The following is a 17,234-nucleotide window of genomic DNA, read 5'->3' as shown; positions in this document are numbered from 1 at the left end:
AGCGCGATATTGCACTCATTGGTACACGTTTTCGTGCACAGAGTAATAATAATAATAATAATAATAATAATAATAATAATAAAACGTATCAGATACTCCATAGAAACACATTATATACCAAGCAATACAGAACAATAATCATTTCATTTCTTCCTTTTCTCTACTTAAATGTATTTAATTTACTGGTATTTCGTATTCTGAAAATGTACAAGAATGAAGATAAAACAAGAAATTCCCATTTATCAAAAACTTTCAGTACTTATTTTTTCCTTTTTCTGAGACTTCAAGGGGGTCCGAATAATGATGAGAATCTTGAAATTATTTTCATTATTTCGATCACTGGTTCTTAACAATGGCTTAACGCCCCCACAGGCGTTTTCCTTTCTAAACGAGGCTTGGAACAAAAAGGGGCGATTGGAGGGTGTTTGAGATTTCATGACATGTTATAGACTGTTTTCTTATTATTAGACGAAAACTATGACTTATTTTACCAATATACACAAACATACACGTATAAATATACAGAAGAATTGTGTATATATAAAACAATTATGTTCTTTATGTTCATTATTTGTCAACTGATTTGACTGTATTTAACACTTTTTCATTATTGAGATGGCAACATCGAATTAAACAACAAACATTTTCACACACGTTTTTGCGAGCGGAGGCAAGACCGACTGCGATGCTAACTCCATCTCTGGACGGAGAAATAAAACTCGTGAAAGTCCTTGGCTGTTAAAATCTTGGTAGTTACATCATTCCAAGTTGTTAAAGTTTATTAAATTGCACCTTATTTCCAAAAAACAACCAACTACATCAATTCAAAAGGTATGTGTTTACTATCTAATCATCATTATCAAATAAAAAAATAATCAAGCTTTGCAAATTGTAATCTAATAACGTTTTACATATTCCTTACACACAATACGCGTTACACATTAATAACAAATCACTTTAATAAAAATACAAATTTTTAATAATAAAACTTAACATTATATTTGCTTTCCTAAAATAAGTTCACTAAATTTTCCTGAACATTTTAAAAATGTTTCAGAAAACAATCTCCTTACATACAAAGCTACGCAATTGCTATAAAAAACACAACAAGGAAGGTTAACAATATATATATAGGGTGTTTCAAAACAACACCCACAACGTTTGGTAGATGATTCTTGACACCAAGATAAGACTAAAAGTATAGACTAACCTGGGTGCACAAATGCTTCCTTTCGGAGTTATAGGCTGCCAAAAACATGACAAAATGAACTTTAAAGGTCCATAGCTTCAAAACTATGAGACTTACCATAGTCGGGTCAAGACTTCACTTAGGAACCAATATGTGCGCTATCCAAAAATACATGTTTCAGAATCCTAAGGTACTCACGCAACAATTTTTATAGAGGCAGTTCGGCTACGGGCATATAATTTGAAGCACTCACCAACTACCTCTTTAAAAATTGTTGCGGATGTGCTGCGGATAAATTTTAAAAACATGGATTCAGCATTTCAAGAAAGATCATTTCCCCATCCTTATCGGCCTACTAAATCCGGAAGTTGTTGAAATCAATAAAATCAATTGCAACGTTCGGTTTTAATATTAATCTCCATTGAGCAAAATTGGTAATAGATAACGAAAAAAAGTTTTTTAAGAGCTTAGCGTTCTAATAATGATACCACCTTTGCCCTTAAACCTCTACTGAAAGCGGAAATGGCAAAAAGAACTAGCGATTATCCTATTAGTGAAGAGTGTCCACGCTTGGATAAATTTCAAAACAATTCTGTTTTTTATACTACATTGAGGATGCTGAATCCAATAGAACTATTTTCAAACCTATCCGTCCATGAAGTTATGAGGAAAATTACCTCAAAGTTGGATCTTTGAAGTACCGCTTATCTCAAATGCTACGAGTGCCTACGCTTGGTAACATTTCTAATTACATATATTATACTTAATCTGAGGACGCTGATGCCAATAAAACTATTTTCAAACATATCTGTTGAAGAGCTGCCTAGAAAAGTGACCTAAAATTTGAGAGATACCGGTAAATACTGTCGAAAACTGTGGAAGATACTAATATCGGTCGTTTTTATTATTTTTCATGCCACCCTCTTCCACCCACAGAATATCTTAACTCTACAGGATTCTTTCCAGATTGTAAGTCATTTCTTTATATCAATTTGTATTTAAAAATTAGTTTACATAACCATTTTCATTTTCCTAACATGAAGATCTCGGTGATATTATTTATTTTTGGAATAAATTTTAAACCGCCATTTCCCCATTTGAATTCCTATCCTCCCCCTTTAGGATATGCATCAGAAAGCTCATAAATGATACGATATCTTCGACCCCCATACCCCCACGATATCTTCGATATAATTACGTAGAAGTATACCGAACCACTTGTGTAGAATTGTATATCTGATAAACATACACAGAAACATTCATTTTTACATATGAGATAAACAATAAACATTTTGTACGAAATGTTATATTAGGATAATTTATTTTCAATATTACTACTGTATCAGGTATAAATAATCCATTGCGTTTCATGTTTTTTTTTTTTCAGACTTTTGAAATAATTGATAAAATCCCAGAAGAAGTCACTCCAGAAATTTCCGAAATTTGAAGTAACAACAAATTTGTATCTCTAAATTAAGTTTAATAGCTCATAGAGATGTTGAATGTCTGTGTTGTATCTGTTTTCCAAAATATCCTCTGTTTTATAGTAAATCAGTTTTAAAAATATAGTCCATATTTTTTTTAAAAAATGCCTATTTTCTTCACCAGTGGTCCCCAATTGATGTTGTATGGATGTCCAAGTTCAACAGGTGCCATTAGGGTCTACGTATATCATAACTCCTGAATGGATGGGTTTAACACTACACAAAGTTGAATTAACACTTCCATAGGTGTTAGTACACTATGGAAGAAGCGTTGATTAAGAGCCACGATAATAAGTAGTTTTCTCCCTTTTACACTTTTCATAGATTGTTCTGTCTTAAACCCAGATACAAAGTAAATGCATTAAAGTTTATGTGAATAGTTATACCGTTCAAGGATGAAAGAGATTAATGATAAATGAAGGTGAAATACGATTGAAATTGATTGAATTAATATAGCAGAATAAAAAAAATAAATAAAAAAGAGACCCTAGAAAATCCACGTACACTTGGAATTTACAATACACTTGGAAAAATACAATACAAACACGGATCCTTCGTATTAACGACAAGCAGTCTGTTAGTAAGTCATATTCCTCTTAAAGATTCTTTCAGCATTTTTTAAAAATATCTAACAGTGGACTCCAAATCATTGATTCAACTCATTAATTACCTCAATGTTGTATACAAAATGCTTATATTGCTCATGGTCCCGTAACTGATTACAGATTAGGGCATACTCAGTGTTCATCCATCATAGTAAAACAGTTGGGAAAATACTGAACTAAGAGAAGGGAAATTCGATCTAGAAAACCAGAAATAACTGCGATGGAAGTCAATATTGGCCATCCTTCAGCTAGCTAAAAGCTCTCCATAACCCTGATAACCCTGAATTGACTATAACAATAGGGAGTTTAATGAAAAAAAAAACGCTAAATACAATCTTGAACTAGCAATTGTATCAATAGTAATCGTGTTCTCTTTTAATAAAAATAATAAAAATCTATTAACCGGTGCGTTTTCGATACCGTTAATCAATAGTTAAGAGTTTCTTACACTTCTGCCACGTGAATAAATTTAATCTAAACATAACTAAATGTAAGGCTATTACATTTACTAGAAAAGGAAAATACATAAATTATGATTATACTATTGACGGTATAAATCTTTGTAGGCCGGAAACTGTTAAAGACCTTGGTGTTACCTTCGACCCAAAACTGACTTTCGCAAATCACATTGAAACTATTGCAAATAATGCTTATAAGAGTCTTGGATTTGTTTGTCGTGTAAGTAGAGACTTCCGTAGCCACATGACAATTTTGAAACTATATTATTCGTATATCAGACCCCAACTGGAATACGCTTCTCTTATTTGGACTCCTCATAATGCAAAATATATCCAAATGATTGAAAGAGTACAGTGCAAGTTTTTGAGATTACTAATGTATAAAAAAACTGGATTGCACCCAGCATACATATCTTACCAAGGACTAACAAACAATTTCAATACACTGACATTAGAGCAACGTAGGTATGTTAATTATTTAGCTTTTCTACATAAAATAATAGATAATAAAATTGATTGTATAGAACTAAGTTCTAATTTATTTCTGCGTGTTCCGACGTCTAGAACGAGGTTGAGCAATAGTAATACCATGTACTGTAAGAAAGCACGTACTGACATCCTGTATAAATCCCATTTATGGAGAATGAGCTCTCACTACATTAATATTGGAGAAAAGTGTGAAATGATAGACATATTCAGTATGTCTGAAAAAATGTTTAGGAATACAATTTGCAGTATGATGAGCTGAGTTAATTAATGAAACAATAAAAATTTCTGTATGACATTTCACCATATATGTAAACAAACACTGTAAATGGGCAGAACGCCTGTTGTGTTGTTACAATAAATAAATAAATAAATAAATAATAAAAGACAAGACTTTTATAATATTGTATTATCATTCAAACAACATATAATATGCAAACATTATTGTATACATTTCAATACTGCTTGTAAGTTTATATACATGAGACAAGAAGAAAATCCATACTAAGCATAAGGGAATTTTAAGATCATTTTTTTCACTTTTCACGAAACCGACACTTGTAATGTTTTATAAACAAGAAGTGAGTTCCACTTCCTCTTTGTATTTCTTACCTCCTTACATTACATATGTCAAATCAAAGGGAAATCTAATTACATGCAATTGTAAGCTTTTACTGTATAATACATCTGGGAAAGAAGAAAACCAATAACAAGTACACTCTGTGGATGCTTACTTAACCAGGACAGATGTCCAATGAGATTTCAATTCATTGCGTTCTGTTGCCTGCACTCGGATTTTTCTCTTCCTATTAAGTCCTTGCGCCAGAAGGTAGATAGAATGTTAGATGCTTGTATGAAGATATAATAATAACAATTTGTGCCAATGAAAGAAAAGAAATCCTACAATTGAATGAATTTTATTAAAATATACAGTCAGCTGGCACATTACTGAGCCAAATAGTGAAACTATTTGGGAGTACGAGAGAATGAAAGGAAGTACAAACTGCTATACATTCTTGTAATGGTGGCGTCATGATTGAAAATTAACACTCACATGTGCCATGTGCCGCATGTATTGTGTATTAAGTCATTTCTAACATCTTTATCATTAATTGTTTCCTTCCAAATAACTATTATTCATTCCACGTAAGCTGATAGGCAATCAAAACAATGGGGAAAACAAGTTACCGATCATGTCAGAGAGAGAGAGAAAGAACTTTTTAAAGATATAGAATCGTGTCAAATCTAATTTTCCATCCTGCCATTACCATTATCAACAGCTGCTACAAACAATATTTAATTTTTCATCTTTGAAAGAAATATTATTATTTACGTATTAAATAGTTATATTTTATTTGTATATTTAAATCGAATTAACAGCAAGAAGAATCCAATCGTCTAAATGTTATTTTCTATCATTCTATCATTTATGAGTATGAGAGGTTGTAAAGTAAACAAATCACATATAGTTGTACCTATGTTCCAAACTTCAAAGAAGTACTAGTCTATACTATAACGATAACATTTATAAATGTGTATATGTTGATATGCACAACAGTCCGTATCGTATGATATCATTTTCCTTTACAGCCAAACCTGAATATTTAACTTGTTAAATTTTGTGGCCAGACATGTATAAACATGTTTTTCTTTTTCTAAAAAGAAGCCATTAATAGTGAATGTATTCTCAATTATAAAGAAGGAATTTTGTGAAAAATAAAGGAAAATGCAGAAAATCTTCGGAAAACACACCAGTTTAATTATATTTTACCTTGAATGTTATTATTGAACATGTAGTGATAAACTACGTTTTAATTAGTTCCAGAAACTATAATATAACGAACTTAGGGCTAATAATATAACGGACTTTTTTGAACTACTGTCTATCCGTAGTTGGTACATACATGTTACTTTGGGTGCACCTAGGCCATATTTTCCTTAAGTTATTTATATGAACCAAACTCGTTTTCAAGCATGTGCAAATCAAAACAAAAATCTGGCAAGTAATTCTCCTAGAAATCTTTTCACAACACATTTCCTCAAAAGAAAGCAGGAACAATGTGTTGTAAATGCATTTATTTTATTATTTGTTCAGAAGATTTGTCCAAAGATACAACTCACTCAACAAATGCTCACTTTTTCGTTCCTTGAGTATGCAAAAACTTTGTGTACAGTAAGTGAGTCAAGTGTTTAACTCATAACGAAGTTTACACTGCCGCATTTTTTTTACCTCGTTTCTTCAGATGCATTTCCTATATTTCTTTCAGTGGTTACATTCTGTGTCACTTGAGTTGTATTTCATGAAATTACGAACCGGAAGAGTTACTCTACCATGGACTGGCAGGAAATTCCTCACAAGTCAACATGCACGCCACTACTCAATGAACATTCTTCAATAAAATGATTAAACAATTGTCTAGCATTTAATGGTACTTAAACCTGAAAGATTTAATTGTTTCCATTGATTATTTTATTATCTCCAAGATTAGACGGAGCGTTAAATTTGAATACAAGCTGGTAATATTTCTTTTCGTGTTGCAATTCAGTTGGTTGATTAATTAAATTATAGCTTAAACAGGATTATGTGCAATTTTAACATAATGAAACAATTCTTAAAGAAAACTATTTTGAGTAACATTACCATAGCAAATTTTGAGTAGACCATTATATAATGAGACCCTTGATTTTGAGAACTAGGTACGCGTACCAGTAGATTGATCCAACCATCATCAACAGAATGGAAAATAAATTACAGATAGCCAAAAACCAAAACCAATTTTTTACCCGAAGGTCAAGATCTAAAGTCTACCCAGCACCAATAAATTCTTCTTTCTAACCCTGTTCCAAAGTTGCTATTGCAATAGAAAGAATTGCAGTTTACCCTCAGTATGACCAATCGCATTACTGTTATCACAGTAGTATGATATAGCTCTTGTTACCTCTAGTATCCGTAATTTTTTCACTATAATATTAGTGTAGTTCAGAGAGACATATATTTGGGTATCTAGGCTTTGCAGCTAGCCCACATCATTTGACAATATATGAAAGAAATAATTTATTCTACAATGTTTAACTGTAGAACACAGAGTACTTTAATGTAAATTACGTTGGAAATCATGTAAATGTTATCGAGTAGAGTAAAACTTCTCTACTCCCGATCCAAACCTTTGTATTTATCGTAATGAATGACATGAAGGAATAAGAAACATATTTTGAAATCCGAGATCTTTCTACCTCGGGAGATTTTAGTGCGTTAACTGGTGTTTATTGTACTATATGTTGGTAGGCGGGAAAGGGCGACCTGTTCAAGCCCCATCTCTCTTAGTGCACTGTATTCCATTTGAGATCCTAAATGTCAGAATCTATCACAAGAAACTTTGTTGCTCCTCAAAAATAAGGAAACTACATACAAAGATAGGGATAGCGATCATATTGTTATCGACATTTATCAATCTTCATCTTCCCATCTTCATCAGATGGGAAGTTAATATTTCTTATTTTACCCATTTATATAAATTAGAATTTACAATGTTACAAATAACGGGAATCATTTCTAACATGTACAAAACTTCTATTCCATATTTGAAAACAGTGTCTACTGATTTGCACGCAATAAATTTAATGCAAATATTAAGTAAAATAAACACCCCAAAGCAAACTGACACTGAATACTTCCTGTTTTTCTACTTTCTCACTCTATAAAATATTTTTCTCTATATTCTTCCGGTCCCTGAATATTGACAAATTTGATATTCCTTTCAAGAAAAAATAAATTCCTTCTTCAGAGGAAGAATATGTTGAGAAAGTACTTTTATTTTCCTTATTCAAATTTTCTATTAAACGAAGTCTACTATTGTGTTTTCATTAAATACTGAATATAAGATTTTTTCTTGCTTTTAAATATTATTTTATTTCTATATGTTTTTCTTTATCAATAACAAATTATAATAATGTCTTTTTCATTTCTTTTTTAGTATGTGCTTCAGACAAAGGCAGCGGCCATGGGCCTAGACTACATTATGAGATTATTAATAGGTAAGTACGTACACTACACTATTTATATTCCCCTTTTTTATGTATAAGTTCTAATCAGTGAGCCACATACATGTTATATGTCCACGAAATGAAAAACTCGACTTATCTATATTGAGATTTTTTTTTTTTTTTTTTTTTAGAAAACTCAAATGCAAATAATGTGTTTGCCAAGTATTTCTCTGTCTATGTGTTTCTCTGTCGTCTCTCAAATTATCTGAGGATAGGATTATACAGGGTGGCCCAATAAAATCATCCATATTTTAAAGGCTAATAAAACAAAAAAAAAAAAAAAAACATTGCAGATAGAAAGTTGTTTATTCAAAAATTAAAATAATATTTAAAACAGTTTGGGTGAAAATGCCAATCTTCTTGTGTAACTCTTCTTACACTCTCCTTAGAAAACCCAGTCTTGAGAAGTAACGTAACGGAAGAAACGCTTTACTTTTTAAGTAACGTTTCCCAGTAACACGTTACACTTTTTCCAAAGTAACTGTAATGGTAACGCGTTACAAATTTTTAAGTAACGTACCTAGTTTGCGTTACATTTTAAATGAGTAACTATAATATATGTATATTTTTTTTCGGAAACAAATGTTTCTATCCTGTAAGTGAATTTCTCAGAATGTAGCAATGGAGCATGAAGTATGACACAGTCAATCACCGACACACAAAGAAACAGATAAGATCTTAGTGCCACTTGCTGTTTTTGAAAGATAAATACAACGTCCATCTGACTGATGCATGCACTGATTGCAAGCATTTGAAAGATTTTGTCGTAGATTTTGACAGCTCTAAATCAATACATTCAGTGATTCAACTACGAGTGCAATTGTAGACCATTTTACTTTGATTAGTTTTGTTTTGTTTTTATAAAGATGGAGAACGAAAACATTTTACCGTTCGAATATTTGAAAGAGTACATTTTCTTGAAATCTGAGGGTGATGGCGGACAGAATTTAAAAGTAAAGTGTCGGAAGTGCCCAGGTGGGAAAATATTTATCAATAGCTAGGGTGTCATCTCATAACTAACGATATACAGTAAGGGATTAATATGAATAAACTGTGTTCTGATGAACAGTCTACTTTATTACTAGAAAATAGTTTGTTGATGGTATGTAATATTGGAGTTCTTTCAGATCAGTTTGCGTATCCTAGATTCCCGTGAGAGTTTGGAGCAACCAGCTTTGAAAAGCATGCATCGATTTTAGAGTTACTGGCAAGTTTTGATTCACCTCTAGTTCATATGTTCACATTTTATTAGTTGTAGTGTAATGCTTCTCTATATTCTGTATTTTTAATTTTACATACCAATATTGTTCTTATTATATAATTAGTTTAGCAGAATAATAATGAGCAGCCACTTTTTGAAATGACATTTTAGTCAGGGTTACATTATATGAAAATATTCACATAGTTGTCAAGTAAGAATTTGTTCTTGCATCTACATAAAGCAATTCAGAACGTGCAATATAGCGTTTGCTGCGGAAGGTGCTGTCATCTATTAGTTATTTAAATTTAATTTTCAATAGTATCTGTGTACTATTACAAATTAGAAAATATGTATGCGAGAAAAATTTTCCGCATATAGGAAAAGATGGGATCAAACTAGGACAGGAATGAAAGGAAATATTAAAAAACAAGCCGTCTTTGCTTAATTAATGGTATAGTATGCTTGTCTAGTGAATGCAATGGAAAAAATCATGAAATAAGTCAGGAGATTCGAAACAAGGATATTACTAATTCAGTAATAAGTTTCAGCCTAGATCATCCACACTGATTCAACGAAAAATATTGTATCACTTACGCTACATTTTTTTAAAAAGTAAAAGACAATCGAATGTACGAACGGAAAAGTTTACATATAATGCAAAACTCCAGAACATTATAGATGATACCAAGACGAAACAAGACGAGCTGCATATAGTATTCATCTTATCTGTACTATCTTGATTTCGTTTCGAATCTCGAAATAAGTTGTATCTATCTATCTATATCTATATAAAAAGAAATGAAAGTGATTATGTTTGTGACTTAATAACTCTTGAACCACTCGACCGATCTCAATCAAATTTTCAACATAAATGAGGTTTGGGGCTGGGATGGTTTTTATCATTTCACTTTGACGGTGTACCTAGGGGGGGATATAGGGTTCGATTTTTAGTAATAGCAACAACGGCGTATTTTGAGAAGTAGAGTACTTACAAGGTTCGAAGTTTTACAGGCCCTTGATGTAATCACCAGTATTGTGAATTTCGCGTTCCCAACAATGTGGAAGCCGCTGGATGCCGTTGTCAGTGCCTAATCTCTGGGTAGTGCGGATGGAGCGACCGGTCGCCCGTAGGAGATGATCACCTGTACGGAAGTGTGTACGGAAATGGTTCCTTCATCTTCGAGAAAAGGTCGTATTATAGGGACTTAAATATGGAGAATACGGGGGGTGATACAGCACTTCCCAGCCCCAACGATGCAACAAATCAGTGGCCTCACCTGCTGAATGTGACCTTGTATTGTCATGCAGAATGATGGGTGGGTTAGTCAGGAAGTGGCGTCGTTTTCGTCTTACAGCTGCTCGCAGATTGTTTTGCAAGAAATTGCAGTATTACTCTGCACTAACGGTGTGTCCTTGGGGGATGGTATGGTTTATGATTACACCATCCCAGCCGTATGCAATGATAAGCATAGCTTTCACATTGGTTGAGCTTGGGGCATTCCGAACTGTTGTTTTACTCAGTGACCCAGGATGACGCCAATTGTTTGATTGCCGTTTCAGCTGTAGTTCATACGCTCTGGCCCAGGTCTCATCAATAGCAATGATCCGCCGCAAGAAGGCCTCACCTTCACATTGATACCGCTTCAAGTGTGTTCGAGCGGCATCATATCGCAGCCACTTGTGTTGTTCAGTCAGATCATATGGAACACACCTTGAGGGGATTTTACGCAATCCCATGTTCTTCTTCAGAATTTTCAGCACAGTCGAATGCGCTGGTCCTATATCTTTGGCCAATTATATAGAGGCATTTTTTTTTTTTTTTTGTACAGAATACAATACCAAACTGCTATAATTAAGTAACAACTGATGTGGACATTTTTTCAAGCTATCCGGTGTTTGAAAGAGCAATTAGACGAGTTTTGACGGAATAATATTACTTTTACACTCTTTTTGACACTGTTCTATATTATTGTTGTTATTGTTGTCTTGTTTTTTCTTTCTTTTGTTTACATTTCCCTGTGTAAAATAGCAAAGTTATGCTGTATCTGGGAATTTGTTCAATAAATAAATAAATAAATAAAATAAATAAATAAAATTGACGAATCGTGGCGTTCCGATCCGCTAGCACTAACGCGTTCACGTTCTGCACATCTTCACTTACAGGAGGATGGTCGGAGCGAGGCATGTCTGTGACATTTTGTCGTCCGTCATTAAAGGCTTTGACCCACCTTGCTACTGTACGGTATGATAATGTACTTGTACCGCAAACATCTTGCAATACTTTGTAGCACTATTTTGCATTCCTACCTCTAGCGCATTCAATTTTCAACCAGCTCCTCTGATCTTGTTTCGTAAACATGACTGTATTCCGCGAGAACTCACGCAGCGTGGCTGTTGTCCACAAGCATTCACTTAGAACTGCCTTCTAACCAGTGATGCCAACCTGAAACAATATGAAATCCCATTTTGCATGTGAATTTCCCACGTTATACTAAGTACAAGTATGCTATAATATTAACAATTAAAGTTCCCTGTATTAGTCAGTTTCTACAATATCTAAATGAATAAGCCTTAAAATTTCGATCTTTTCGAAAAATCCCATATATGCTGCTTATTATCCCTTTCCGAGAAAATAAGATCAAAAACTGCCACGATATGGGATTTCCCCAACAGGTTGGCATCACTGCTCCTAACTGCTAGCGCTGCGCGCGCATGGAGGGGAGGGCAGGCGAGTTCACGTGCTCTGAGGGAGGGTCGGCATCTAACCTATCGCTGGTATAAATTATAATGGATTCTTTGTTCCCGAGTATATGTATAGCAGTGTTGCCATTACTAAAGATCCAACTCTTTATATATATGATCGAAAATGGCAGATATTCGTGTCGAATGCATAATTTTCGGTGTGACTGAACAGTGGCACTTCCGATGCCGTTTAATTTGAAATTCAGCTCTCATTAGTACTCCTAAGGGGAAGATGGTGCCATGTAAAAATAATTGAAAATGACCTATATTAGTGTCGAATTCATAGTTTTTGAGGTCCCTAAGTTGATTGGTGACAGTTTTGGTGCCCTTTATGACCAAAATGATGCGTATTCTCGCCGTGCGAAGAACGGGCATTCAACTAGTAAAATAATAAAATTAAATAAAATGCCTAAGTAATATCACTTGACAAAATGTTGCTTCTTTTTAATTTTCTACTTTAATCTTAGGTCGTAGAATTCCTGCAATCTTCGCTCTGTTAAAGAAGAAACAAAATAATAATAATAATAATAATAATAATAATAATAATAATAATAATAATAAATAAAATAAAATAAAATAAAATGAATCTATGCTAATAAATATGATAAACACAATTTTATGCTTGACGTTCGTTTTTATCATCCGTTATATATTTAATTAAACTCTTATGTATATTCTAGAAAATCATGTTAAATATTTTACAAATATTGTTATACTACTTTTACAATACATTTTAATTTAAAATTTACGAGATGATTTATTATCCTTTCACTGCTAATTCTCATAATGAATTACATTGAAATCTCAGAGACACACATAAAGTTATAAAGAAATACGTGACTATAGATATTTTATCTGTTCAATAGAAGTACGCTCTTATTTCCGGCAGCTGGAACTTCAGGCAAGTTGTTCAATAGATGGTCCTGGAATAAGATAGAAGACTTCACATGATTTAAGGATGCGATTTAAACAGTTCACTTTCAGCTTTGATTATGCTCCTGTAATCAAATTTGTTTCAAATCTGAGGCAGTGCACTTGTAATAATTAAAACCATATTTTAAACCACATTCAATTTAATGGAATTTTGTAACATAGGTTCCCTGCAAACTTGTGGTCATCTTAATGCAGCGTAATCACATGGAATTTTGATGCACATAGTCCAGTGTTATGGTCTTACAGAAGCTCGAAGATTCGGAATGAAGCCTCGAGTTTCGAATAGTTTGATCTTATTATAAGTAGACCCATCCTTGGTATTGTTGTACAAAATCAAGCGGTTGCTTTTCAATACTTTATTCTTACTAATTCTGGAACCTAAATCTAAATCCAAGAGGACTGAATATTTTACTTGGATTGAACTTTATGTAATGTGTTTTGAGGAAGTTATAATTTATTTTAAGGTTGAACATTATTTTTGACGATCTATTTGGTATAAAATAAATAAATCGCTCCGTTAGTAGAAATGGGACACAACTAAAAATGGATCCATATTCATATACGATATTGAAAATGTTCGTAAAGATTAGGAGAGTTTTGTGTGAAAACATCACAAATGACACAAATGATGATACACATATACACATCCCCACCCCTTACCCCTCAAGATGACAATTGCGTCATTTGGTTGTCCATGTTAACTGCTGCAGTGCAAACATTTCAAATCAATCTCTTGACAACCTGATGATTTTGAGTTGTGTCACTCCTCTTCTAAAGGAGCGATATAGAATAAACCACTTTAACTAAGCCTTGTAGGGAGCTAGGGAGCTTAGCAAAACTGACTTTTCATATTTCTTGACCCCCTAAGTATGCTTTTCATACACATTCGTATACAAGTAAGATTTTTAGAAATCAAGATCTAACTAAACCGCTTTCTAGCACTCAACGGTATATTTATTCAATTCCATGAAAATTATTGGAGTCAGTAAAATGATACATTTACTTCATTTCATAAAAAATAGTTGCGCGCCTTTTAAAATAAGTTTTGGTACATATAGACACCCTAAAGAAATTTTTCCAAGTTAGAATCTAAGTAGTGACTTTCTCGCAACGAAGAATCGGTGAATTCAGATCATTTTATGAAAAAAAAAAAAAGAAGAATGAAAACAATGGACTTTTCTTATTTGAGGAAAAATCGTTAGCTGTCCAAGAAATGAATTTTCCTATTATTGACACGCATAGTACACTAGTTCCTCCAAAGGTAAGATCTAGTTAATTGCTTTCTTGTACCCAAAAGCTATAAATTTCAAATTTTATAAAAATCTTTTGAGTTGTTTTCAACGAAAAATATACTACAATTCAAAGAAAAACGGCTAAATTTAGAGTATGGAATATACGAGCGAGGGTGACCCAGAAGAAAAGAAACGTTTTTGGCATAAAACAAACGATAAATGATATATATAAAATAATTATAGTACAGAAATAAATATACTTTACCTCTCTGGCTGAGTGGTAGAGCGTTCACCTCTGGTGCTTGGGGTCCCGGGTTCGATCCCAGCCCCCGCCAAGTGAACTTTGTGGTGGACAAACACCTTGTGCGTGGGTTTTCTTGGGGTTCTCCTGTTTCCTTCCACTTTCTCCATTCCACCATTTCATTCATTACTCATCGTCACCGTCTCCTTTAGCCTAACCGCATAACCGCGGGACGTAAAACTCAAAGATTTCATTTCATTTCACTTTACTTCTCAACATATTTGCAATACACATTCAAACCTTTATCAATGCGTGATGCTAGTTTTTTTCTATACCGCCATCTACACCGCTTTAAACTTAAATTCTACATTTTTAAGTTTAAATCAGAATGTTTAAAGTAATCTTCTTCCAGATTTTGTTCGTTGCTTCCGATGTCCTTAAATGAAGTGACGTTAATTCCGAAAGATGATCTTCTTCTTCAACTCGAGTGAAATATAGGCTACCTAGATTTTTTTAAAATGAGTTTGTATTATATATATAAGATCAATATTATTTAAATTATACTTGGTTATTAAATATTAAAATTATAGATTACAAAATTTACTTTTCACAAAGTAAGGGACATTTAAACAGATTTGAAGAAGAAATCAATAAAATAAAATCATTACAATTCCAGTTAGTTTCAAAGAAAATAGAAATATAATTCAACATATAATCCCCATATAATTCCCCGTATAAATCTCCATATAATCCCCATATAATTACCAATATAATTCCCTATATAAATCTCCATATAACCCCATATAATTCCCCATATAAGTCTCCATATAATTCCCATATAATTCCCCATATAAATCTCCATATAATCCCCATATAAATCCCCTTATAATTCCTCATATAAATCAATGAAAAAATGAAATGATATCTTTGAGTTTTACGTCCCATGGTTATGTCAGTTAGGCTAAAGGAGACGGTGATGGTGAGAAATGAATGAAATGGTGGAATGAAGAAAGTGTGAGGAAACGGGAGAACCCCGAGGAAACCCACGCACACGGTGTTTGTCCACCACAGCTAATAAATACTCGTAAACAAAGATGGCCCAGCACCATTAATGCAGCCGACTTAGAACGGGGAGAGTTAGTGTTTAATGTTTACTTGTACTCACTATTTCTTCCAGACCTGTCTTTTGGGGGGCATTGTCCCCGAAGCTCTAAGAGTGCCCTCCGGAGACCAAAATAATACGTCTATAATGTTATCAGCAGTGCCTCCCCGGAATACCAAGTGTGCCCCCCGGAACGTTGTTTCTGAAAGAAACACTGCTTGTACTTGATTCATATCGTTCCAAATGGTTCACAAAACTACAAAATACACTTGCAATTTTAATGTTAGAAACTATTCTTGAAATTATAATTGTTAGAAGACAAAGCAGATGTAGACAGACACGTGATGGACAGGGATGCAGATATGATATTTTTATTTCCGTATAAACCTATTTGAAAAATGATATTTAGCTATGGTCAAATTAAAATCGGATAATAATATACGAAAATATGTTAGGGAGATTTATAAGAACAATCCTGAGAGTACCCAATAACAAACATTCGACTTTTAAACCCTGAAATACGTATAAATTAACTACGTACGCTAAACACCAACAAGGCTTTCAATTAAGTATATGTGTAAACAGGATAAGGCAATTTTCGTGGTTTATGCCACTGTTGGATCAAGAGAGCAACAAAGAAGTACGTAAACAGCTCTGTCAGTGGCGGAAGTTGAACAGAGGTTTTACACAATTAGCTCGTCTCACTCGCGCGCGAACGCGTAAAAATTTAATGGTAATGGTAATCACAGACCGTACATCTCCGCTTCCTTTGGATTGCCATTATTTCTTTGCCTTTTGTCAGATCACTAAAGGAAGTAGTCCATCTAACAAGCGTGAAATGTTGTTAGGATGATTTTCTGTATTCCACACATATGATTTCTGTCTATTTGCTGCTGTACAGGTTAGTCCTGGCTAAACAAACCTTGTGTGTAATACAGAATCCTGCTAAATTTCACCTCTACGGGTTTTCTAGACCAAAAATCAGACTTTTCTTCTCTCTTAGGTCCGATAAATCTTTAGTTGGTGATTGAGGAAGAATGTAAACATTTTTTTTTATCATATTCACAATTTGTACAAACAGATATATGTTATTTCCTTCTATTTCTCCAGTTAGTTTACATAACATTGTCCTGTACAACCATTCGTAATATATGTAGCTCCTAATTTAAATGAAATTTGAGAGGTATTTTGATTTAACTACAGTAGAACCCCTCTAATCCGTCTCCTTTGGGACTGAGGGTATGCTCGGAAGGCAAAAAAGGTCGAATTATCAGAAAATACAGAAAAATACGGATTTGCAGTAAAATAAACAATCTCTGAACTCAAAATGAGTGTATTATTCTTTACAGTAAAAACAAACAAACAGTAAGCACTAAAAACTGCACAGTACAGTACAGAAAACAGGCAAAACGAACGAAACGATACAAAATATAACGGAGCATTAAAGTGGATATGCGGTAACAGCAAGTACACAACAATGCCGCGACGGCAGTAAACGACAATGGGTCTCGTGAGTC

The 17,234-nt window shown here is 33.4% G+C and overlaps 1 protein-coding gene across 1 annotated transcript in view; it reads left to right on the top strand.

Moving 5' to 3' along the window:
* Positions 1-17,234, top strand: part of LOC145673158 (uncharacterized) — a 177,332-nt gene that overhangs the window by 97,651 nt on the left and 62,447 nt on the right. Inside the window, exon 2 of the mRNA XM_081742590.1 lies at positions 8,197-8,257. Within this exon, the coding sequence (XP_081598716.1) occupies positions 8,224-8,257 (34 nt within the window). The 5' untranslated portion in view covers positions 8,197-8,223. The remainder of the gene's footprint in view (positions 1-8,196; positions 8,258-17,234) is intronic.

This window comes from Thermobia domestica, chromosome 16 (assembly GCF_964235325.1).
Source record: "Thermobia domestica chromosome 16, izTheDome1.hap1.1, whole genome shotgun sequence".
NCBI classification, from domain to species: Eukaryota; Metazoa; Arthropoda; class Insecta; order Zygentoma; family Lepismatidae; genus Thermobia; species Thermobia domestica.
Note: the sequence above shows the minus strand (reverse complement) of the source record. Positions and strands in the feature narration are given on the sequence as shown.